The sequence below is a fragment of the Sapajus apella genome, unplaced genomic scaffold, assembly GCF_009761245.1.
Source record: "Sapajus apella isolate SASKATOON/1434 unplaced genomic scaffold, GSC_monkey_1.0 scaffold71, whole genome shotgun sequence".
In the NCBI taxonomy this organism is placed as follows: Eukaryota; Metazoa; Chordata; class Mammalia; order Primates; family Cebidae; genus Sapajus; species Sapajus apella.
This window is the reverse complement of record NW_022437011.1, coordinates 5,670,820-5,697,722: the sequence shown is the minus strand read 5'-3', so window position 1 is coordinate 5,697,722 and position 26,903 is coordinate 5,670,820. Positions and strand designations below refer to the sequence as shown.

General features: G+C 43.0%; 1 protein-coding gene across 2 annotated transcripts in view; it reads right to left on the bottom strand.

Annotated features, from left to right (window-relative positions):
• LARS1 (leucyl-tRNA synthetase 1) overlaps positions 1-22,780 on the bottom strand; it is a 72,600-nt gene extending 49,820 nt beyond the window's left edge. The window contains exons 1-6 of one of the 2 annotated variants that reach the window (XM_032250340.1): positions 22,489-22,780; positions 16,325-16,443; positions 10,753-10,840; positions 9,999-10,079; positions 6,136-6,273; positions 2,740-2,901 (exon numbers count right to left, since the gene is read on the bottom strand). In XM_032250340.1, coding sequence (XP_032106231.1) covers positions 2,740-2,901; positions 6,136-6,273; positions 9,999-10,079; positions 10,753-10,840; positions 16,325-16,443; positions 22,489-22,494 — 594 coding nt within the window. In that variant the 5' untranslated portion in view covers positions 22,495-22,780. Of the gene's footprint in view, positions 1-2,739; positions 2,902-6,135; positions 6,274-9,998; positions 10,080-10,752; positions 10,841-16,324; positions 16,444-22,488 lie in introns of those variants that run through there. The other variant, XM_032250341.1, reaches the window with a different exon arrangement.
• Positions 22,781-26,903: the final 4,123 nt, after the last annotated feature.

Below are 26,903 nucleotides of genomic sequence, written 5' to 3'. Positions count from 1 at the left end.
AAAAAAAAAAAAAAAAAAAATAAGACCTCCAAGTCAAATGATTCCTTGATTCAGACTGCAAGATAAATGTGTTCACAGGCATAAAAACATTCATCTCCTTGTACATCGTCATCAGAGCTCTTGGGTGACTAGGTGCATTGTCAATGAACAATAATAATATTTTCAAAGAAACTTTTTTTCCGGAGAAATAGGTCTCAGGAGTGGGCTTAAAACATTCACTAACCATGCTGTAAACAGATGTGCTGTCACTCAGGCTTTATTTTTCCATTTATAGAGCATAGACAGATTTGGCACCATTCTTAAAGGCCTTAAAATTTTCAAAATGGTAAATGAGCACTGGTCTCAACTTAAAGTCAGTAGACACATTAGCCTTTAACAAGAATCAGTCCATTCTTTGAAGCCAGATGCTGACTTCTTTCTAGCTGTGAAAGTCTTACAGCATTTTATTCATTGGAAGGAAGATGTTTTGTCTGCGTTGAAAATCTGCTGCTTACTGTAGCCACTTTCATCAACGATCTTAGCTATATCCTCTAAATAAATGTAGACGCTTGCTGCAGCTTCTCCATCAGCATTTTCTCTTCACCTTGTACTTTTTTGTTTTTGTTTTTTTTACACAGTCTCGCTCTTGTTGCCCAGGATGGAGTGCAATGGCACGATCTTGGTTAACTGCAACCTCTGCCTCCTGGGTTGAAGCAATTCTCCTGCTTCAGCCTCCCAAGTAGCTGGGATTATAGGAGCCCACCACCACACCTGGCTAATTTTTGTATTTTTAGTAGAGTCGACATTTCCCCATGGTGGCCAGGCTAGTCTCGAACTCCTGGCCTCAGGTGATCCACCCACCCCAGCCTCCCAAAGTGCTGGGATTATAGGCATGAGCCATCACACCCAGCCTACACTTTGCACTTTTTTTTTTTTTTTTTAATTTCAACGATTATGCCATGAGCCTTGCATTTTTATATTATGGAAATGGTTTCTTTCCTTAAACCTCAAGAACCAACCTCTGCTAACTTCCAAGTTTCCAACTTTTCTGCATCTTCCTCACCTCTCTGACTTTACAGAATTGAAGAGTTAAGGCCTTCCTGCGGATTAGGCTATCACGGCTGGTTTGCTCTTCTATATGGACTAAACTTTCTCCATGTCGGCAATAAGATCATTTCGTTTTCTCATCATCATGTGTTTACTGCAGAAGCACTTTTAATCTCCTTCAAGAACTTTTCTTTGGTCCAGGCACCACAGCTTACACCTACAATCCCAGCACTTTGGGAAGCCAAAATGGGTGGATCACCTGAGGTAAGGAGTTCAAGGCCAGCCTGATCAACATGGTGAAACCCTATTTCTACTAAAAATATAAAAGTTAGCCAGGCGTGGTAGATGCCTATAATCGCAGCTACTCCGGCAGCTAAGGCAGGAGAATAGCTTGCACTTGGGTGGTGGAGGTTGCAGTGAGCTGAAATCACACCACAGCACTCCAGCCTGGGTGACACAGTGAGACTACGTCTCAAAAAAAACAAATAAAAAAGAACTTTTCTTTGCATTCACAACTCGCCTGTTTGGCACAAGAGGCCCAGCTTTTACCTATCCTGCCTTTCAACATGCCTTCCTTACTAAGCTTAATCAGTTCTAGCTTTTTACTTAAAGTGAGAGACATGCAACTTTCCCTTTCACATGAACACTTAGAAGCCATTATGGGGTTAATAACTGGCTTCATTTCAAAATTGTTGTTTATTAGAAAATAGGGAAAACCATGGAGAGAATGGGGGAAACAACCAGTCAGTGGAGCAGTCAGATCACAAACATTTACCGATTTTTCTTTTTCTTTTTTGGAGCATAGTCTCACTTTGTCACCCACACTGGAGTGCAGTGGCACAACCTCAGCTCACTGCAACCTCTGCCACCCAGGTTCAAGGGATTCTCCTGCCTCAGGCTCCTGAGCAGCTGGGATTACAGGTACGTGCCACCATGCCCAGCTAATTTTTTTGTATTTTTAGCAGAGATGGGGTTTCACCGTGTTAGCCAGGATGGTCTCGATCTCCTGACCGCATAATCCACCCACCTCGGCCACCCAAAGTGCTGAGACCACAGGCATGAGCCATGGTGACTGGCCAAACATTTACCAATTAAGTGTGCCATCTTTTTTTTTTTTTTTTTTTTTGAGTCAGAGTTTCGCTCTTGTTACCCAGGCTGGAGTGCAATGGCGCGATCTCGGCTCACCGCAACCTCCGCCTCCTGGGTTCAGGCAATTCTCCTGCCTCAGCCTCCTGAGTAGCTGGGATTACAGGCACACGCCACCATGCCCAGCTAATTTTTTGTAGTTTTAGTAGAGACGGGGTTTCACCATGTTGACCAGGATGGTCTCCATCTCTTGACCTCGTGATCCACCCGCCTCGGCCTCCCAAAGTGCTGGGATTACAGGCGTGAGCCACCGCGCCCAGCTAAGTGTGCCATCTTTTAAGGGTACAGTTTATGGCAACCTAAAACAATTACAATAATAACATGAAAGATCACTGAACATAGATCACCATGACAGATGATAATAAATTACAATAATTGCCAAAATGTGAGATGAATTAAGCAAATGCTGTTGGAAAAATGGTGCCAACAGACTTGCTCAACGAAGGGCTGCCAGAAACCTTCAATTTGTAAAAAAACAATCAATTCCTGGAAAGCACAATAAAGCAAAGCACAATAAAACAGCACATGCCTGTAAATGCTTTCCTCATATTTTCTTTATAGACATACCTTCAAACCCATTCTCTTTAGATCCTGAAGGGCCAGTGGCGGAAAATAATCAAGCCAATGTTCTGCTTCAGAAAATTTTACTATCTCTTCATCAGACAGACCAAGGGATTTCATAATGCCCCACTGGTATTTAGAAGATCCAGCTTTAGCAGCAGCTTTACTCTGAAAATAATGGACAAAAATAAACTCCATCAAAGAATAATCAACATTCCAGGAAAATAACACAAGATTAAAAAAAAAAAAAAAGGAATAACCAAAAAGTGCCTAACATCCAGAACCACAGTAATTTTAAGTCAATAATCCCATTTGGTAATTTTTTTAAATTCTAAAATAATGCTGCTGATATATCAGAACACGAAAGAAATTAGTTGTACTATTTAGTCTGTCAAACTGTATAGGCAGGATATCCACCAATACACGGTCACCAATAAGGATGGCAACATAAAGAACTACCCATCATGAAGATAAGATCTCAGTACCAAACCTTCTGTTTCCTTTATCCTAATACAACATGTACCTTATTTATCTATAAAGAGGCTACTCACAAGACTTTCCTCCTTTTCCAGTAATTATGAATATCAAAAAGACAACCAAATGCCAGAAGCTGAAGGTAAGAAATTTGGTTAAATTTTAACACTATAATGAGGCAGCATAAGAAAATTTTGGGGGGCAACAGAACTGCTCTATATGGTACGGTAGGAACATGACTGTTCCTACCGTAAAGCTGGTAGGAACATGACTGTTCCTACCGTAAAGCTGGTAGGAACATGACTCCAGGCATTTTCAAACCCACAGAACTATATACTACAAATAGGAAATTTTCAGCCAGGCAGAGTAGCTCACACCTATAATCCCAGCACTGTGGGAGGCCGAGGTAGGCAGATCACTTGAGGGCCAGGAGTTCAAGACCAGCTTTGGCTAATGTGGTCAAACTCCATCTCTACTAAAAATACAAAAATTAGCTGGATGTGGCGGCACACACCTGTAATCCTAGCTACTTGGGAGGCTAAAGCATGAGAATTGCTTGAACCCAGGAGGAAGAGGTTGCAGTCAGCCAAGACTGACTGCATCACTACACTCTAGCCTGGGTGACAGAGCAAGACTCTCTCAAAAAAAAAAGAGCAAATTTTATGCAACCAGAATGAGGCCAGGCACAGTGGCTCACACCTGTAATCCCAGCAATTTGGGAGGCCGAGGTGGGCGGATCACGAGGTCAGGAGTTCGAGACCAGCCTGGTCAGCATGGTGAAACCCTGCCTCTACTAAAAATATAAAAAAATTAGCCAGGCATGGTGGCACGTGCCTGTGCAGTCCCAGCTACTCGGGAGGCTGAGGCAGGAGAGTCGCTTGAACCTGGCAGGCGGAGGTTGCAGTGAGCTGAGAATGAGCCACTGCACTCTAGCCTGGATGACATAGCAAGACTCTGTCTCAAAAAAAAAAAAAAAAAAAAAAAAAAAAAAAATTTAACCAGATATTGGAAGAATCTAAGGTGGAATGCAGACTGTGACAAATCTATCTAACTGCATTACAAATATATGATATAACCACACTAAAGGGAGAGGGACGAAAGGAGGTAGGCAGTTTTAGAAAACAGTGTGTTAATTAGATTCTAAAGACAAAAAGAGTTACACACAAACATTATACTTTAGTCAGTAAAACTGTTTCTCCCAGGGATAGTGGTTGGCAATTCTGAAACTACTTTACTAGTAGTCTAGGATTGAACAAATAAATAAATATACTATAGGTAATGAAAGCCAAGTTTCTCACTATTGTAGTAAGAAGTCACAAATTAGCCAAGGGAAAATGCTAGAATGAGCCCCACGGTGCTAAGATGGAGCCAGAGGTATGAGTATAAACTTGTTTTTTAATATACATACAAATAAATAAAGAAATAGAAACATGTGTGTATACATGGCTTAGCAGACATAAATATATTTCTTTGCTCTTTCCACTGAGAGTACCTAGAAGCAGTGATACTCCAGGCAATCAGCACACCCAGCACTCAGACCTTAGTTTTTGAATATCATTCTTCAATAAAAGAAACCTTGGAGAAGTGGTTGATTCCTTGGCTGACTCATGGAAAATACAAGATAAGCCTGGAACAGCTTATGACACCACAAAGTAAGAAAGTGCTTTGAACAAAGGAAGATGATAGAATGTGTAATGGACACAGGAGCCAAGCTAAAAGAACTCCCAATGGCCAAAGCTAGAACAATTTATTTATTCTACTTTATTCTAATAAAAAAGAACAATTTGAAAACAAATTATGGTGTTGTTAACAACCACACACACACACAAAAAAAATCCAATAGTAGCCAGGCACAGCGGTGCAAGCCTATAGTTCCAGCTACTCAGAAGACTGAGGTGAGAGGACAGCTTGAGCCCTGGAGCTGAAGGCCAGCAACATAGTGAGACTCCTTCTCTTAAAAAACAAAAAGCTCAATGGTATTGGCTTATAACCTAAAGAATAAAGTATCCATGAATCCATATGACATAGAGAGGATAGAGTAAGTGGGGGAGAAAGGACAGCTCTTCCTTTCAGAAGAATTCTAGATAACAAATGTAGAAAGAGTGAGGAAAATGGAAAATCACCATTAGAACACCACAGTAATAACTGTTGTAGGCAAGATCCACTGACGAATGCTAAAATTAATGAGCAAATAACACAGTATTATTTCCATGGCCTCAAAAGATCTCTCCCAAAATATATATTAATTACAAAAGGAAAAACAAAATCTTTATAGAAGAAAAACCTGGCAGATACCATCTTAACCAAATGATCAATGTTAATATCACCAATAAGATGACATATTAATATCATATACTTCCTAATATTTGAGAAGGACAAATTCCTCTCTAATTGTCTTCCTCCAAATCAATGGCCTCAATCTAACAATGAAAAAGCAACAGACAAACAAAATGAGGCATAATCTATAATTATCTGGCCAGTATTCGTTAAAAGAGTAAAGGTCGTGGAAGAAAATGAAAGAGAGAAAAGAGTAAGGAAACACAGTAAGGAGACACGACGACTAACTGCAATGTGGGATCCTGAATTGGACCTTGGAAAAGGAAACTAGTGAAAAAACTGGTAAAATCTGAAGTCTGTACTTTAGTAAATACCACTGTACTCATGTTAATTCCTTAATTTGAAAAATAGTATCATAGTTATATAAGACGTAACATCTCTAGACTATCTTGCAACTCTTCTGTAAATCTAAAATTAGTTCAGAAAAGAAGAAAAAGGCAATAAGAAAGAAAGATGATGTTTTGCTTTGATACTTTTTAAAAATCATCTACTACATTTTATATGTCAGGCACTGTGCTAGTACTGGGAATGCACATATAAATCAGAAAAATATAAAATTTCAACCAACATAAATATCAACCACCATCAAACCTTTTTTCCTTTAGCTTTATCTTTAATTATTGTATCTTCTGTTTTAACATTGGTTTCTTCCTCTTCCTCTTCTTCATCTGGAAAATCAGGGGGGCAACCATACAGCTCTATTTCTCTTTTCAACTTATCAGCACATGCCTACAATGAACATTAAGAGATACTGAAGTTCAAAATTCAGGGTAGACACAATTTCAGTTTTTTACTATTTTTATTGCCAACTAAAACCGACTCTGACATTTTTTGCAATATATTGATATATATATATATGGATCCACTACAGAAAACTGAAATGGAGGCTGGGAGCAGTGGCCTACACCTATAATTCCAGCACTCAGGTGTTCAAGATCAGCCTGGTCAACGTGATGTCTGTACTAAATATAAAAATTAGCTGGGTATGGTAACACATACATGCTTGTAAACCCAGCTACTCAGGAGGCTGAGGTGGGAGGAACACTTAAACGGAGGAGGCAGAGGGTGCAGTGAGACAAGATCACACCACTGCACTCTAGCCTGGGCGACAAAGTGAGAATGAACCCCATGTCTCAAAAAAAAAAGTATATAAATCATGTACCTCAAAATTCACTGATTTATAAATTAGTATTTTACCTCATTTACTCAACAAGCATTTATTCAACACCCACAATATTCAATGTAGTATACTATATACTGTATATATTAATGTATAAAGATATAGAAAACATAATGTGTTATTATTTCAAATAACACTGTTTCTCAATTTAAAAATTACTGTCACATATACTCTATTAGTTATCATCACAAGCTTATCAAGTCGTTAGGATAAGCATTAAGCCAGAAAACAGAGATGAAGTGGCTTATCCAAAGTTTTACAGCTAGCAAAGTTACAGAACAAACACTTAAACCCAGACTTTCCACCCTAGCTCTTATCAATTATATCATGAGTCCACGGTCAAAAACAAAGATGACACCAAGTAAACACTATTAAAGTTATAAGAAAAATAAGAAATAAAGAAGTGGCTGGGCACAGTGGCTCACATCTGTAATCCCATCACTTTGGGAGGCCAAGGCGGGTGGATCACAAGGTCAGCAGATCAAGACCATCCTGGCCAACGTGGTGAAAGCCCGTCTCTACTAAAAATACAAAAAAATTAGCTGGGCGTGCTGGCACACACCTGTAGTGCTAGCTACTCGGGAGGCTGAGGCAAGAGAATTGCTTGAACCCAGGAGGCGGAGATTGCAGTGGGCCAAGATCACACCACTGCACTCCAGCCTAGGCGACTGCGAGACTCCATCTCAAAAAAAAAAGAAGTAAAAAAATTTTTAATAGAAAAGGCTCTTCTGTTTAGAAGAATTTCAATCACTAATACAATAATTAAAACAGGCAAGGATGATTAAAGGATGCTAAAACCACTGGGTTTTTAGTAACTGGACATTCACAGGCTCTCAAAGTGTTATCCTATACATTACTTTTTAATTCCTTTTTTTTTGAGATGAAGTTTCACTCTTGTTGCCTAGGCTGGAGTGCGATGGCCCGGTCTCAGCTCACTGCAACCTCTACCTCCCAGGTTCAAACGATTCTCCTGCCTCAGGCTCCCAAGTAGCTGGAATTACAGGCGTCTATCACTATACTCAGCTAATTTTTCTACCTTTAGTAGAGACAGGGTTTCACCATGCTGGCCAAGCTGGTTTGAAACTCCTGACCTCAGGTGATCCACCCGCCTCAGCCTCCCAAAGTGCTGGAATTATGGGTGTGAGCCACCATGCCCGGCCTTACTTTTTAATTTTATAGGGGGAAAAGTAACCTAAAGAATGAAGAAATCTGACAGGGATTAACTTAATTTCACTAAAATGGGACAAACCACCATTTTATATGCTTTTGAGGTGATACAATGGGAAGTTTATACCTCACCAATGAAATATTCTTGTCAAAATATTTAGCCCAACCCTAATCATGAAGAAACAATCAAAAAACTCGTATTATGGGACTTAACAACTAGCTTAGACTTCAAAAACATCAGTATCACAAAAAACAATTAAAAGATAATGAAAAGAATGAATAACTAAATTCAATGTGTGCTCCACAAAATAAAAAGTGAAAAACAGCTGAGTGTGGTGGCTCATGCCTGTAATCCCAGCACTTTAGGAAGCCAAGGCAGGCGGATCACTTGGGGTCAGGAGTTCAAGTCCAGCCTGGCCAACAAGGTGAAACCCTGTCTCCACTAAAAATACAAAAAAATTAGCCACACATGGTAGCAGGCACCTGTAATCTCAGCTATTCAGGAGGCTGAGGCAAGAGAATCGCTTGAACCTGGGAGGCGGAGGGTGCAGTGAGCCAAGATCGCACCACTGCACTCCAGCCTGAGCAACAGAGCAAGACTCTATCTCAAAAAAGAGAGGGGAGAACAGATAGAAAGGATATTTTGAGACTACAGAAATTTGACTACAGATTAGATAAATATGATAACATAACATCAATGTTGAATTTCTTGAAGGGGATAACAGGACTCTGATCATGTAGAATGCCTTTGTTCTCAGAATACATGCTGAAGTATTTAGCTATGAAATGTCATGATGTCTGCAACTTTCTCTCAAGAAGTTCACAGAAAAAGAGAAGGGCCAGGCACTGTTGCTCACGTCTGTAATCCCAGCACTTTGAAAGGTTGATGCAGGCAGATCACCTGAGGTCAGGAGTTCGAAACCAGCCTGGCCAACATGGCAAAATCTCATCTCTACTAAAAGTACAAAAAAGCCAGGCATGGTGGCGCGTGCCTGTAATCCCAGCTATTTGGGAGGCTAAGGCAGGAGAATTGTTTGAACCTAGAAGGCAAAGGTTGCAGTGAGCCATGATCGCACCACTGCACTCCAGCCTGGGCGACAAGAGCAAGACTCCATCTTAAATAAAAGAAAAAAGGAAAAAAAGAGAGAGAAAAGTGTGCATGCATTGATATTGAGAGACAGAACTAAAACAAATATGGCAAATGTTTATACTTGGTAACTACAGGTGAAGGGTGGAGGGTGTTCATTTTACTACCATTCCACTTTCTGTAGGATTGACATTTTTAAAAATAAAATGTTGGAGAAGGCCAGGCGCAGTGGCTCACGCCTATAATCCCAGCATTTTGGGAGGCCAAGGTGAGTGGACCACCTGAGGTCAGGAGTTCAAGACCAGCCTGGCCAACATGGTGAAACCTCCCCTCTACTAAAATACAAAAATTAGCCAGGCATGGTGGCGGGCACCTGTAATCCCAGCTACTCAGGAGGTTGAGGCAGAAGAATCACTTGAACCCAGGAGAAGGAGGTTGCAGTGACCCGAGATTGCACCATTGCACTACAGCCTGGGCTACAAGAAAATAAAATAAAAGGTTGGAGAATAAACAGAAACAGGGTTTAAATTTCCTAATCCTATTATATTAAGGGAATCCTTTCAACTCTACTTTTCTGTTCTATTCTTCACTGAGAATTATTTAAAATACAAACTTAAGACAAATGAAGATATTTACAAAAATGATCAAAATATGATACAACTGTTTATTATTTTATGCCAGCATATAACATATGTCACAAATGCACAATGGCTGTACATTTTTCTTTTCAGTAAAATAGAATTAGTTATTACCTAATTCTAACACAGACATAAATATATAGGGTAATCAAAAGACATTAAAATAACTTAATAATCACTTAGACCGTAATGGGTGCCCTTTATTTAAGCACTTCTTCAAATGTTGTTTCATTTTTAAATTAATTTTCATTATAATAAATTCAACTCATTTCATACTTTAATGTAGCAATACTTGAAAATCCTATTTTAAGCTCTTGAATTGGGTTATTACTATTTGTTCCAAACTAGAAAGAGTAGAAACCAATCATATAAGCAATCTTACCTTAATAGGCATGCCAGTGCAGTGCAGGCCAAAGGGAAACAGACAACATTTTCCTTTCAGTCGTTGGTACCCTACAGCAAACTACAGAAATAAAATTACATTTAAATTGCAAATTTAAATGCCAAATAGAAATGTGAACTTTTCACACAAAACAATTAGTGTAGTTTTTTCTTCACATCCTCCTTTAGAATGCCAGTTAGACTTTAGGCATTCCAAAACTCACTAACATAGGAATTGCTTTTGAATATGCATACGTGCCCAGACCCTTGCACACATACACACACAGCACAGGAAAATTAAATATAAAAATTACTTAAGGCTGGGCACGGTGGCTCAAGCTTGTAATCCCAGCACTTTGGGAGGCTGAGGCGGGCGGATCATGAGGTCAAGAGATCCAGACCATCCTGGCCAACATGGTGAAACGCCGTCTCTACTAAAAATACAAAAATTAGCTGGGCGTGGTGGCGTGTGCCTGTAGTCCCAGATACTCAGGAGGCTGAGATAGGAGAATTGCTTGAACCTGGGAGGCAGAGGTTGCAGTGAGCCAAGATCGTGCCACTGCACTCCAGCCTCGCGTCTGGTGACAGAATGAAACTCTGTCTCAAAAAAAAATTACTTAAATATAAAAATTGTGCTTTAAGGAATTCTAAGTCCTTTTAACAGGAAATAATAAATTCTGTAGATGCCATTTTCTTCAAAACGATATTTGTTAAACACCTTCCTCCCCATTATAGCAAATATAGGGAAACTTTACCTCACATTTGGATAAAGAAAACGTGTGTCCCAAATGAAGGCGTCCATTCATATATGGATATGGGAAGGTTACAAAATACTTGCCCTTGCTGCAAAACAATAGTATAAAAAAGAATGTTTAGAAGAATAAATGTTAAATTTCTTGTACATTAAGGAAGTGGGATGAAGGAAATGCTTGTTTAAGTTTAGTTATTTTAAAAATATTTAAAAGTAAATTTATAAATTAAGAAATTTAGGCCGGGCGCGGTGGCTCAAGCCTGTAATCCCAGCACTTTGGGAGGCCGAGGCGGGTGGATCACGAGGTCAAGCCATCGAGACCATCCTGGCCAACATGGTGAAACCCCGTCTCTACTAAAAATACAAAAAATTAGCTGGGCATGGTGGTGCATGCCTGTAATCCCAGCTACTCAGGAGGCTGAGGCAGGAGAATTGCGTGAACCCAGGAGGTGGAGGTTGCAGTGAGCCGAGATTGTGCCATTGCACTCCAGCCTGGGTAACATGAGTGAAACTCCGTCTCAAAAAAAAAAAAAGAAATTTAAAACTTTCTGAAGTTGAAAATTACTTTAGATTTATAAAGAATAAGACATTTATAGGTGGCTATTAAGAATTATATAGCCTTGCCAGGCGCGGTGACTCAAGACTGTAATCCCAGCACTTTGGGAGGCCGAGGCGGGTGGATCACGAGGTCAAGCCATTGAGACCATCCTGGCCAACATGGTGAAACCCCGTCTCTACTAAAAATACAAAAAATTAGCTGGGCATGGTGGTGCATGCCTGTAGTCCCAGCTACTCAGGAGGCTGAGGCAGGAGAATTGCCTGAACCCAGGAGGCGGAGGTTGCGGTGAGCCGAGATCGCGCCATTGCACTCCAGCCTGGGTAACGTGAGTGAAACTCTGTCTCAAAAAAAATAAATAAATAAATAAATAAAAAAGAATTATATAGCCTTGGGAAGAGGAAGGAGGAGGAGGAAAAGAAAAAAAAAAATAATTATATAGCCTTAAAACAAATACCAGAGGTTTAATTTAAGCTAAAATACTTGAGTAAATGGCCAGGTATGGTGGCTCACTCCTGTAATCCCAACACTTTGGGAGGCCAAGGTGGGCGAATGACCTGAGGTCTGGAGTTCAAGACCAGCCTGGCCAATAGGGTAAAACCCCATCTCTACTAAAAATACAAGAAATTAGCTAGGTGCAGTGGTGGGCACCTGTAATTCCAGCTCCTCGGGAGGCTGAGGCAGGAGAACTGCTTGAACCTGGGAGGTGGAGGTTGAAGTACGCCGAGATCGCACCATTGCATTTCAGCCTGGGCAACAGAGAGAAACTCCATCTCAGAAAAAAAAAAAAAAAAAATACTTGAGTAAAGATAATACACTAGGTTGGCCATGGTGGCTCACACCTCTAATCTCAGCAATCTGGGATGCCAAGGCTGGTGGACTGCTTGAGGCCAGGAGCTCGAGACCAGCCTGGGCAACATGGCAAAATCCTGTCTCCACAAAAAATACAAAAACTAGGCTGGGCACGGTGGCTCACGGCTGTAATTCCGGCACTTTGAGTGGCGAAGGCGGGCAGATCACCTGAGGTTGGGAGTTCGAGACCAGCCTGACCAACATGGAGAAACCCTGTCTCTACTAAAATATATATAAGGAATTAGCCAGGTGTGGTGGTGTATGCCCCCCAGCTACTCAAGAGGCTGAGGCAGAAAAATCACTTGAACCCAAGAGGTGGAGGTTGCAGTGAGCTGAGATTGTGCCACTGCACTCCTGCCTGGACAAGAATGAGACTCTGTATCAAAAAAAAAAAAAAAAGATAATATACTAAAAAAAAAAAAATTCTTTAATACCTTTATGAACCTTGGCTACTTTAACATTTTACTGATTAAATGAGATTTGTTTTTACTAGACACTAGATATATACAAAGCAATTCAAAGTCCTTCAGGTAATATAAAACATCCTCAATATTACATATGTGGTAGGTTTACTTTAAAAGCATCCTTCATGCCGGGCGCGGTGGCTCACGCCTGTAATTCCAGCACTTTGGGAGGCTGAGGTGGGTGGATCACGAGGTCAAGAGATCGAGACCATCCTGGTCAACATGGTGAAACCCCGTCTCTACTAAAACTACAAAAAATTAGCTGGGCATGGTGGTGCGTGCCTGTAATCCCAGCTACTCAGGAGGCTGAGGCAGGAGAATTGCCTGAACCCAGGAGGCGGAGGTTGCGGTGAGCCCAGATCGCGCCACTGCACTCCAGCCTGGGTAACAAGAGCGAAACTCCGTCTCCAAAAAAAAAAAAAAAAAACATCCTTCAAAGCTATTTATTATATTATATTCTTTTTAACAATTTTTTAGTTGTTTTTGTAAAGACAGGGTTCTCACCATGTTGCTCAGGTTGGTCTCAAACTCCTGGCCTCAAGCAATCCTCCTGCCTTGTCCTCCCAAAATGTTGGGATTACAGGCATGAGCTACCATGCCTGGCCTGTATTTTTTTTTCTTATGAAGTATATCTAGCATACACACTATGTTATGAAGCATAATACGATGAACACTTGTAAATACACCATCTGACTTATGAATCCACTGAAACTACCTGTTTCCTCTCTATTATTCCACAAGAGATAACCAACATTCTGAAATTTGCTTTTGCCATTCCCTTGTTTTTGAATAGTTTGCATACTTGCCAGCACCCTTAAAACAACTTATCATTTAGTTTCACTCACTTAGGAGCTTTATACCAAGAATGGCATACTTCATACAGACTTCTGCGATTTGCCTTCTTCACTTGACATTATATTTCTTCAGTGTTACTGCATACACTGAATTTAGTGAATTCTCTTTCACTAAACAAAGCAGCTTTTTCAGTTCACTTTTAATTATTTTAAATTACCTTAAAGCTGACAAAACTTCTAGAAGCAAATAGAAGCTTCAAATTATAGCTTAAAGTATAACACCAGAGACAGTACTACAGCAATTTCTTTTTCTCTTAAAAAAAAATCCATTAGAATATAGCTTAATAAGCAAGGAGAAAAGACTTTGGAATCAGAAAGTCCTAAAAACGAACCCAGGCCCAGTCAATTCCTGGTGATGTAACCTTGAACTGGTTACTTAGCCTCTCTGTGACTCAGTTTTCTCAGCTATAAAAGAGAAACTGTAAAAGTTGTTACCCTTAAAGGATATTCAGAAGATGGGCCAGGCACGGTGGCTCAAACCTGTAATCCCAACACTTTGGGAGGCAAACGTGGGAGGATTGCTTGATCCCAGGAGTTCAAGACCAGCCTGGGCAAGACAGCAAATCTTTATAAAAGAATTTTTTAAAAAGGCTGGGCCCAGTGGCTCACACCTGTAATCCCAACACTTTGGGAGGCTGGGGTGAGCAGATCACTTGAGCTCAGGAGTTGAGACTAGCCTCAGCCACAAAACAAGACCCCATTTCTTCTAAAAATAGAAAAATTAGCCGGGCGCGGTGGCTCAAGCCTGTAATCCCAGCACTTTGGGAGGCGGAGGCGGGTGGATCACGAGGTCAAGAGATCGAGACCATCCTGGTCAACATGGTGAAACCCCGTCTCTAAAAAATACAAAAATTAGCTGGGCATGGTGGCGCCTGCCTGTAATCCCAGCTACTCAGGAGGCTGAGGCAGGAGAATTGCCTGAACCCAGGAGGCAGAGGCTGCGGTGAGCCGAGATCGTGCCATTGCACTCCAGCCTGGGTAACAAGCGAAACTCCGTCCCAAACAAAAAAAAAAAAAAAAAAAAAAAAAAAAATAGAAAAATTAGCTGGGTGTGGTGGTGCGTACCTGCAGTCCCAGCTACCCAGGAGGCTGAGGTGGGAGGATCACCTGAGCCTGGGAGGCAGAGGTTGCAGTGAGCTCAGATCACACCACCACACTCCAGCCTGGGTGACAGAGGTTCTGTGTGACACCACAGACTCTGTCTCCAAAGGGGGAAAAAAAAAAAAAAAGATTATGGCTGGGCACAGTGGGTCACGCCTGTAATCTGACCACTTTAGGAAGCAGAGGCTGGTGGATCATTTGAGTTCAACACCAGCCTGGCCAACATGGCAAAACTCTGTCTCTACTAAAAATTAAAAATTAGCCAGGCGTGGTGGTGCATGCCTATAATCCCAGTTGAGAAGGCTGAGGAAGGAGACTCACTTGAACCCGGGAGGCGGAGATTGCAGTAAGCTGAGATCGTGCCACTACACTCCAGCCTGGGTGACGGAGTAAGATTCCACCTCAAAAAAATAAATAAATAAAAGATTAAATGAGCCCAGGAGTGGTGGCTCATGTCTTATAATCCTAGAGCTTTGAGAGGCCAAGGCAAAAGGATAACTTGAAGCCAGTAGTTTGAGACCAGCCTGGGCAACATAGCAAGACCCTGTCTCTATGAAAAAACAAATTAGCCAGGCATGGTGGTGTATGCCTGTAGTCCCAGTTACTCGGGAGGCTGAGGAAGAAGGATTGCTTGAGCTCAGCAGTTTGAGGTTACAGTGAGCTATGATTGTGCCACTGCACTCCAACTTGGATGACAGAGCAAGATTAAAGAAAGAAAAAGATTAAATGAGAATATACATGTAAAAAACTTGCCACATTTGCTAGCACACAGTAAGTGTTCAATGTTAACTTACTGTTGTTTTTATTACTATATTTATTCCCTTTGAAAAATAGCACATCTTATATCTCAACATATACAAATCTGGGATATATCTTATAATTGATGCATATATTTATTGTGGCACTGTTTGGGGGAGTTATTTTGTTTTTCCCAAATATTATGTCATTATGTTTGTCTTCAAATCAGTATTATTTTAGCATCAAGGCAATGCAGTATTTATTAAATAATATCTTCAACATCTATATTTTTACAAGCATTAGGTTTACTCATAAAGAAAAAAACATAAAAATGTACATTTTCTGTCTTTGGAGATAATAAACATTATGAGCCTAAGAATAATTTCTTTTTATCAGTCAGCAAAAAAAAAAAAAAAAATCTCAAAACATCCTTCTTTGTCAAAATATGTAAAGTACTGTAGTCTTTAAAAAAAACAAACAAACAAACAAAAAAAAACAAATAACTTTATTTAGAAAAAGAAATCTTTAAAAATCCCATAAGAAAAAAGATCCTAATTCATATGCAGAAAGTGAAAGTCACCTACGGCAGGGCACGGTAGCTCATGCCTGTAATTCCAGCACTTTGGGAGGCCAAGACGGGCAGATCACAAGGCTAGGAGTTCAAGACCAGCCTGGCCAATATACTGAAACCCCGTTTCTACTAAAAATAAAAAAATTAGCTGGGCGTGTGGCATGCGCCTGTAGTCCCAGCTACTTGGGAGGCTGAAGCAGGAGAATCACTTGAACCTGGGAGGTGGAGGTTGCAGTGAGCCAGGATCAGGCCACTACTCCAGCCTGGGCAACAGAGCGAAATTCCATCTCAAAAAAAAAAAAAAAAGTCACCTCCTTCACCCTCTTTCAGGCATTATAAATACAATCTGCCTTATGGGTTGCATCAAGCTGTTTCTGTACGATAAAGCCAATAGTTTTAGAAATACAACGTGTAAAACTTCACAAACTATTATTACTCACTTGGTCTCTTTCTCTAAATTAGATGCATTGATCTCAAACACTCTCTCAGTATCCCATTTCTGTTGGATTTCTTTCTCAATCTTCTTCAAAAAGTCCACTTTGGCTGTTCCTTTTCTTTCCTATTGGACACAAAAGAGAGAATAATCCACTGACTATTTCAGCAGGCTTGCTTTAAAAAAGAATTGGGTTCACAGAACTGAGCTGCTCACTGATAGATCAATTTTTCCATGGTTATCTTGAAATTTAAATGCACATTAAAAATTAAGGTTATCAGCCAGGCACAGAGGCTCACACCTGTAATCCCAGTACTTTTGGGAGCCCGAGGCGGGTGGATCACTTGAGATCAGGAGTTCGAGATCAGCCTGGCCAAAAGGGCAAAACCCCATCTACTAAAATACAAGAATTAGCTGGGTTTGGTTGTGGGTGCTGATAATCTCAGTAATTCGGGAGGCTGAGGCAGAGAAGAAAACTCCGTAATATGAGCTTCATACACATAAAAGGTTACTTTAAGAACCAAAGGTGCAGCAGCTCACACCTGTAATCCCAGCACTTTGGGAGGCCTAGATGGGCAGATCACCTGAGGTCAGGAGTTCGAGAGGGAAATCCCATCTCTACTAAAAACACAAAAATTAGACAGGCGTGGTGGTACACGCCTGTAATCCCAGCTACTTGGGAGGCAGAGGCAGAACTGCTTGAATCCACGAGGCAGAGGTTGCAGTGAGCTGAGATCACGCCACTACACACCAGTCTGAGCAAAACACCAAGACTGTCTCAAAAAAAAAAAGAACCAAAGGAAAATAAACAAGTAAATTTTTGTTTCCATAAATCCTGACCAGATCATAACTGGTATGTATAGAAATCATATTAAAATACAAATCTGCTGGGCATAGTGGCTCATGCCTGTAATCTCAAAACTTTGGGAGGCTGAGGCAGGAATACTGCTTGAGGCCAGGAGTTCAAGACCAGCCTGGGCAATACAGCAAGACTGTCTCTGGTCTTTTTTTTTTTTTTTTTTTTTTTTTAAGACGGAGTTTCGCTCTTGTTACCCAGGCTGGAGTGCAATGGCGCAATCTCAGCTCACCGCAACCTCCGCCTCCTGGGTTCAGACAATTCTCCTGCCTCAGCCTCCTGAGTAGCTGGGATTACAGGCACGCACCACCATGCCCAGCTACTTTTTGGATTTTCAGTAGAGACGGGGTTTCACCATGTTGACCAGGATGGTCTTGATCTCTTGACCTCGTGATCCACCCGCCTCGGCCTCCCAAAGTGCTGGGATTACAGGCGTGAGCCACCGTGCCCGGCCTCTGGTCTTTTTAAAAATAAAATAAAATACAAATCAGACCAAGTTTATCCCCCTTCAGAAGATCCCTATTGCTCTCAGAATAAAGTCCATTCTCTTAAACCTACCATTTAAGACCCTGCTTGTCTCATCTGCCAGGTCACTCCTTCCTTCAATTCCTTCCATTCCCCTACCCCCATTCTAGGACTATCTGTATTTTGCCAAATGTGGCCTTTATTTAAGCTAACTGGGCCTCTACTTAAACTATCTGCTCTGCCCTCAGACTCCACCAATCTCTTCACTTAGCTATCTCATCCTTCAGGTCTTAGCTAGTCACCCACCTTGACTCCCCAAGAGTTCATGAGATGTCCCTCTTAGTATGTTCCTACCCACCACTATTTCCCCTTTGATGGCACTAACCACACAGTGATGTCAGTATCTGGTTCCTCCACTAGACTATAGGTTGGTTCATCATGGGAACTCTATCTCATTTCTTATCATATCTTCAATGTCTACCTTACAGTAGATCTTCCATAAATATTTGTTGAATATTTAAATATTTTAAAAGAGAATAACACATTGCCAGCTTTTGCATATTGTGGCCATAAAGACGTAACATGAGTTAGAAAGTGGGCTGTATATTTGAATCAATGTGTTAAGAAATCTGGGCCAAGTGCAGTGGCGCATGACTGTAATCCCAGCACTTTGAGAGGATTGCTTGAGCCCAGAAGCTTGAGACCAGCCTGACCAACATGGTGAAACCCCATCTCTACTAAAAATACAAAATTAGCCGCGTATGGTGGCGCATGCCTATAATCCTGTAGGGGGAAGACCCCATAAGTGCGGAGGTAGGAGCCAAAAGCCTCAGTCTATTTCCATATAAATAATGAAGAAGAAAGTAATTAGAAATATAACCTTAGTAGTTGTTATTCAAAGGTAACCTCAGTTATTCATAGGTGATGTTAATTCTTTTACTAATGCCTCTCAGGTCTGAAGTGTGAACCTGGAGCACATTGTGAAATGAATGACCCTAAAGCAAGCCACTTTAAGCACTCTGTCACGACGATGCATAAGGGCTGCTGGAGGGGGCCTCAGCTGAGCGGCAGTGTCAGTGCTGGGAAAGCGCCCGCTGTTTAGCCAGCTAGGGAAGGAGCCATCCAAAATATCTGAGACATCTCCTTCCCAGAGGAGTTAGGAGAAAACTCTGCTTCTCCAAGCTCTTGCAGTAGGTCTGACGCTGTCAGGCAGGCCCGCAGACAACTGGGGGCTTAATTGTCTCTATGTGATGCTGTGCTTCAGCGGTCACCGTTCCATGTCAATCTCATGATTCCTGCACTTGGTTCCTTTTTTCTTGTAAGAATTAATCAGTAAAAGTAATGTAAATCTTAACGTCTGTGACAAGTATGGAAAAAGTGTTGACGCAGTATGCCCCTTACCTACAGAAAATTCCTGAGCCCCTACCTGTCTGGCACGTGATGTACTTGACCCTACCACTGCCACATCCTTTTACCCTGCCCCCAGTCTCCGACCACCAAGGCTACCACCCCCTACCTTCCCTGCCCCAGCTTTTGTACTCAATAAAAGTCAGAGTATGAGGACACTAGGGATGACTGCTGGACTCCGAGTTTTGGTTAGTGGTGGACTCCTGGGCCCAATCTTTCTTTTCTCTATCTCTGTGTCTTGTCTTTTATTTCTACAATTTCTCATCTCGGCCCCAGCAGGGAGGGACTCACAGAACCCTCTAGGGCTGGACCTTACATAATCCCAGCTACTCAGGAAGCTGAGGCAGAGTAGTTTGAACCCAGGAGGTGGAGGCTGCAGTGAGCCAAGATCACATTGCACTCTAGCTTGAGCAACAAGAAAGAAACTCCATCTCAAAAAAAAAAGAAAAGGAATCTGGACTCTTTTCAAGTTTAAAACAGTGGTTTGCATAAAGTATTTTCTTTTCTAAGAAAGAATACGCCTGCACATCTGTTCATCCTTTTCCATTCCTGCTACCAACAACCTTCATTTAGAGTATCAACTCCACTGCTCCCTCTCACTCCAAAACCTTTTCTTAGTAAGTAACTTGGCTGGATGTAGCACCTCCTGCCTATAATCCCAACATTTAGGGAGGCTGCGGAGGGAGGATTATTTGAGGCCAGGAGTTTGAGATCAGCCTAGGCAACATAGCAAGACCTCTTCTTTAAAAGAAAAACAATATTTTTGGCCAGGCTAGGTGGCTCACACCTGTAATCCCAGTATTTTGGAAGGCCAACGCGGGTAGATCACCTGAGTCTAGGAGTTCAAGACCAACCTGGTCAACATGGCGAAACCCCGTCTCTGCTAAAAATACAAAAATTAGCCTGGTGCGGTGGCACCTATAATCTCAGCTACTTATGAGGCAGAGACAGGAGAATTGCTTGAACCTGCATGGCGGTAGTTGCAATGAGTAGAGATCAAGCCACTGCACTCCAGCCTGGGCGAAACAGTGACAGCAATCTCAGCTCACTGAAACTTCCGCTTCCGAGGTTCAAGCAACTCTCCTGCCTCAGCCTCCGAAGTAGCTGGGATTACCGGCACACACAACCACACCCAGCTAATTTTTGTATTTTTAGTAGAGACGGGGTTTCACCATGTTGGTCAGGCTGGTCTCGAACTCCAAACTTCAGGTGGTCCACCCAACTCAGCATCCCAAAGTGCTGGGATTACAGGCATAAGCCATCATGCCCAGCCTGTGAAATATAATATCTAATATTTTTACAGGGGAAAGGACCCACAAAGATAAAAGTATGTAGGGCCTCATGAAGCCTAGTTGTATCTCCTACCCTGCAATCTTACCAAATAGCTGGGACTTACAAGCACATGCACCACCACACCCAGCTAGTTTTTGTATTTTTTTGTAGAGACAGGGTTTTGTCATGTTGCCCAGGCTGGTCTTGAACTCCTGGGCTCAACCAATCCACCAGCCACGGTTTCCCAAAGTGCTGGGATCACAGGCTTGAGCCACCACATGCAACCAAATGATCCTTAAGACATTTACACAGTTGGACTGTAAATTCCCAAGAGGGAGGAACTTTTAAAAGAAAAAAAAAATTTTTTTTGAGACAGAATTTCGCATTTGTTGCCCAGGCTGGAGTGCAATGGCGCGATCTCAGCTTACCAAAACCTCCGCCTTCCGGGTTCAAGCGATTCTCCTGCCTCAGCCTCCCAAGTAGCTGGAATTACAGGCATTTGCCACCACACCCAGCTAATTTTTTATTTTTAGGAGAGACAGGATTTCTCCATGTTGATCAGGCTGGTCTTGAACTCCCAACCTCAAGTGATCCACTTGCCTCGGCTCCCAAAGTGCTGAGATTACAGGTGCGAGCCACCATACCCGGCCAGGAATTTTTAAATCATTTATAGTCACTTTAGCACTAAGTACAATGTCATAGACACATAAGTTATGTAACAAGTATCTTTTACCTAAAAATGAGCATGGGCAGGATATGGGAAAGCTGAGGCCAGAGGATCACTTGAACCCAGGTCAAGGCTGGCTGCAGTGAGCTATGATTGCATCACCACACTATAGCCTGGTTGATAGAGAGGGTCCCTGTCTCAAAAAATAAAAAATATGCCCAGATGGTGCCACTGCACTCTGGCCTGGGTGACAGAGTGAGACTCCATCTCAAAAAAAATAAAAATAGGCCAGGTGCGGTGGCTCACGCCTGTAATCCCAGCACTTTGGGATGCTGAGGCCGGCAGATCATGGGGTCAGGAGTTCCAGACCAGCCTGGATCACACGGTAAAACCCCGTCTCTACTAAAAATACAAAAATTAGCTGGGCGTGGTGACACGCGTCTGTAGTCCCAACTACTCCAGAGGCTGAGGCAGGAGAATCGCTTGAACCAAGAGGCGGAGGTTGCAGTGAGCCAATCACTACTGCACTCCAGCCTGGTGACAGAGGGAGACTCTCAAAAAAAAAAAAAAAATTAGCCGGTTGTAATGGAGCACGCCTGTAGTACCAGCTGTGGGGAGGCTGAGGTATCGCTTGAGCCCTAAGGTCCAGGCTGCACTGAGCCATGATCACGCCACTGCACTCCAGTATGGGCAACAGAGTGAGACCATCTCTCAAATCTTAAAAAAAAATTTTTTAATTGCAACTGTATTCCCTCACCATACACTCCCTAGCACCTCTTCTTGCTCTGTTTTTCCCCATAGCATTTATCAGCACCAGACACAGTATTTTACAATATATTTTACCCACACACATAAACCCTATGAAAAGAGAGATTTTTGTCTGTTTTACGGAGAGGCACTCAATTTTTTTGATTGGAAGTAGGAATCAATGTCACATACTCCTCTCTCCACCTCTGATTGATTGATTGATTGACCGAATCTCACGCTGTTGTCCAGGCTGCAGTGCAGTGGAGCGACCTCGGCCACGGCAGCCTCTATCTCCCGGGTTCAAGCGATTCTCCTGCCTCAGCCCCCTGAGTAGCTGGAATTACAGGCGCTCAAACACCCCGCCAGGCTAATTTTTGGATTTTTAGTAAAGCCGGGGGCGGGGGTGGTCTCACCATGTTAGCCAGGCTGGTCTCGAACCTCGGCCTCCCAAAGTGCTGGCATTACAGCCGCGAGCCACGGTGCCCCGGCCCTCCACCTTGGTTTTAGAAACTCCAGAAAAATAACAAATATGATATCCAAGTACTCCGTAAAGTTAATAGATATCAGTTCCTGGTTCATCAGCTAGCAAGAAAAGGCAAAGTCTCCAGGACAGGCATGCCGTAACCGTGGGGCGGTGAGGAAGTGCTGTCCTTTAGAAAAGGGCTCTTCCCTTCAAGACAGCACATGGAGAGCCCCTACAGACTGGCCAGTCCGGCTCCAGGGCCCAATCCAGGGGACTCCTCCCGCTCAAACTCACCGCCATGGCACCGCCCAGCCGACTCTGCAAATGCACGACAACGACCCTGGCGACCCCTACAAAAGACTGGTTACAACCTTTCCCCTTCCTCTCGGGGATGCCAGGCCTCCCACTACACTAAAGCATAGGCTTCACAACTGCTGAGGCAATCATCCATTTCCTACCAACTACAGCCGAGGAGTCTCACAGCCCGCCGGGAATTGTAGTTCCCAGACCACACGAGCAGACGCACAGCATGCCTTTACTGACTACAATTCCCAGAGGAAAACAGGATACGAAAAGTCTACCCGATAGGCCCACTCAGAGGGGAACCGGCAGTGATCTCACTAGCATGCTAAACTACAAAGTCCATGATGCAGTGCGGGATCGCAGAACGCCGCGAGTGCGCCTCGGTTAAGGCGGGGGTATGCGACTATAAACCTTTTCACCCCAGTGGAGTTGGTTGCATATCAGGATGCCAAAATACGCAGCTAATTACTATTCGGTGACTGAGGTGCTACTTATGGCTTGCCACTACGCACAGATATTTATTACTGTCGGTGGCATTCAACAGCTCAGCATGTAGACATTGTATAACCGCTTATTAACAATCTCTTTTTTTTTTTATTTTGAGACGGAGTCTCGCTCTGTCTCCCAGGCTGGACTGCAGCCTCTGCCTCCCGGGTTCAAGCAATTTTCTTGCCTCAGCCTCCCGAGTAGTTGGGACTACTGGCGCACGCCCGGCTAATTTTTTGTATTTTTTTTTAGTAGCGACGAGGTTTCACAGTGTTGCCCAGGCTGGTCGCTAACTCTTGGGCTCAGGCAGTCCGCCAGCCTCGGCTTCCCAAAGTCCTAGGACTACAGGCGCACACCACCACGCCCGGCTAATTTTTTGTATTTTTACTAGAGACAGAGGTTTTACCATGCTGGCCAGGATGGTCTCGAACTCATGACCTCGTGATCCGCCCTCAGCCTCCCAAAGTGCTAGGATTACAGGCGTGAGCCACCGTGCCGGGCCAACAATCTCCATTTTTTTAAGCGAGAGACTGACTGAAAGCCTACTCCCATTGCCTGGCTCAGACCATTTGTACCGCTACCATCCAGGGCTGCGTGCAGTGGCTCATGTCCATAATCCCAGCACTTTGGGAGGCTGAGGCAGGAGGATCATGAGGTCAGGAGTTCGAGACCAGCCTGGCCAACATGGTGAAACCCCGTCTCTACTAAAATTACAAAAATTAGCTGGGTGTGGTGGCACGCACGTGTAATCTCAGCTGCTCGGGAGGCCGAGGCAGGAGAATTGCTTGAACTCAGGAGGTAGAGAGTGCAGTGACTCGAGATTGCACCACTGCACTACGTCCTGGGTGACAGAATGAGACTTCATCTCAAGAAAAAAAAATTTTTTTAAAGGCTGGGCGCAGTGGCTCAGGCCTGTAATCCCAGCACTTTGGAAGGCCAAGGTAGGCGGATCACCTGAGGTCGGGAGTTCGAGACCAGCCTGACCAACGTGGAGAAACCCCATCTCTACTAAAAATACAAAATTAGCGAGGCGTCATGTGGCACATGCTTGTAATCCCAGCTACTATTGAAACTGAAACAAAAGAATCGCTTGAACCCAGAGGCAGAGGTTGCAGTGCGCTGAGATCACACCATTGTACTCCAGAATGGGCAACAAGAGTGAAACTCAGTCCCCCGCCCCTCCCCCCAAAAAAGACTACGTACCATCTAGAGATCTACAGTGTCTGATACGGTAGTCACTAGCCACATGTGGCCATTTAAATTCTAATTAATTAAAAATAAATAAAATTTAAAATTCATTTTTTTCGGGGAACAGTGGCTCACGCCTGTAATCCCAGCACTTTGGGAGGCCGAGGGAGGCGGATCACCTGAGGTCAGGAGTTCGGACCAGCCTGGCCAAAATGGCAAAACCCCATCTCTACTAAAAATACAAAAATTGGCCAGGCACAGTGGCTCACGCCTGTAATCCCAACACTTTGGGAGGCCGAGGCAGGTGGATCACCTGGTTCAGGAGTTTGAGACCAGCCTGACCAACATGGTAAAACCCCCTGTCTACCAAAAATACAAAATTGGCTGGGCGCAGTGGCTCACGCCTGTAATCCCAGCACTTTGGGAGGCTGAGGTGGGCAGATCATGAGGTCAAGAGATCGAGACCTTCCTGACCAACATGATGAAACCCCGTCTCTACTAAAAATACAAAAATTAGCCGGGCGTGGTGGCACGCGCCTCTGGTCCCAGCTACTCAGGAGGCTGAAGCGGAAGAATAGCTTGAACACAGGAGGCCGAGGTTGCAGTGAGCCAAGATTGCGCCACTGCACTCCAGCCTGGCGATAGAGCAAGACTCCTTCTCAAAAAAAAAAAAAAAAAAAAAAAAAATTAGCCAGGCATGATGGCACATGCCTGTAATTCAGCTACTCAGGAGGCTGGAGTAGGAGAATCACTTGAACTCGGGAGGCGGAGGTTGCAGTAGGCTGAGATTGTGCCACTGCGCTCCAGCCTGGAAGACAGAGTGAGATTCTGTCTCAAAACACACACACACAAATTAGTTACTCACGTGATAATTTATTAATCCAGTAAACAGTAAGCATCTACAATGCACTTTAAGGGATTGCGGACTTTTTAAAGGGGATGGGGGACCCAGCCCAGATGTGTGTCTACCTAAAGGATTAAGGGACTAACACACACACACACACACACACACACACACACACACACACGTACACACACACACACACACACACACACACCGAGCTTTTTTTTTTTTTTTTTACATTTTTTTAACAACTGGTTTTGAAATGCAAATTTAACAGTGGCCTAAAACCATACTTGGCATATGATATGGGCTCAATACAAATTTGCTGGATGAAAGAAGGAACCTTAGGCTGCCAGTGGCTCTCTTGCCTCTAGGCTGTCTCCATCACTTTCCATACCCTCTTCATTTAGCTATCAACCATTTAGACATCACTTACTGACAGCCTAAGTCTGAGTTAAATGTTCCCCACTAGATGTTCCCTGAAGAACCCCTTTCCTTGGAAATTTCGTCTCATGAATTGCCTGTTTATTTATCACTAGACTAAAATCTGCATAATAGCAGAGACTGTGCCTAGCACAATGTCAGGCAGATAGTAGGTGCCTTATAAATATTTATTAAATGAATGAAAGAATCCTCATCCTCCACAGCTCTTATAACTATAGCTATACTTTCCTGTCCCAATTCTGCCCTAACCAGTACTATTTTCATCCCTTTGATTCATCACCTGCCAACCCACACTGGTAATTGAAACCAGTCATACAACAAATATTTATTGAGTACCTCCCATGAACCTGACACAGAGCTAGGATAGAGTCAGGAACAAGGCAGACCATGGTTCCTTCCCACATGGAGCTTACAGTCTAAAGGGCATGAGACATTAAATTAGAAAATAAACAAGTAATTATTTGATTAGAAATTACGAAAAACCTGACTTCATGTCTCCAAATTCATCTTTTGTAACTTTCCTATTTAAGTGACTAGGGCCAGGCATGGTGTCACACACCTGTAATCCCAGCACTTTGGGAGGCCAAGGTAGGTGGATCCTTTGAGCCAAGGAGTTGAAGACCAGCCTGGGCAACATGACGAGACCCTGTCTCTGCAGTGTCGTGCGTGCTTGTGGTCCCAGCTTCTCAAGAGGCTGAGGCGGGAGACTAAGGCAGGAGGATCACTTGAGCCTAGGAGGTTGATGCTGCAGTAAGCCATGTTTGAACCACTGCACTCCAGCCTGAGTGATAGAGCAAGTCTGTCTCAAAAAAGAAACAACAACAACAACAACAACAACAAAAAAAGTGACTAAGATTCCTCTTTTAAGGATCATTTAAATCCCACTCATTCAACAAAATGTATTTAGCTTCTACTGTGTACAAGGCACTATTCTAAATGCTGGAGATCTAACACTTGAAAAAGAAAGGCACAGCTGGCCATGGTGGCTCACGCCTGTAATCCCAGCACTTTGAGAGGCTGAGGCGGGTGGGTCATCTGAGGTCAGGAGTTTGAGACCAGCCTGACCAATATGGTGAAAACCCATCTCTATTAAAATACAAAAATTAGCCAGGTGTGGTGGCAGGTGCCTGTAGTTCCAGGTACTGAGTAGGCTGAGACAGGAGAATCACTTGAACCCAGGAGGCAGAGGTTGCAGTGAGCTGAGATCGTACCACTGCACTCCAGCCTGGGCGACAGAGTGAGACTCCATCTCAAAAAACCAAGAAAAAAGAAAAGGAAAAAGACAAGCACTGCCACATCCTTCAGAGAGCTTACAGCGTTGTGTAAGGGTCAGACATTAAAGCAGTGAGAGCAATGGGAAGCCATCGAAGGACATATATATATATGGCACACATATATATATGTGTGTGTGTGTGTATATATATATATATACACACACATATAT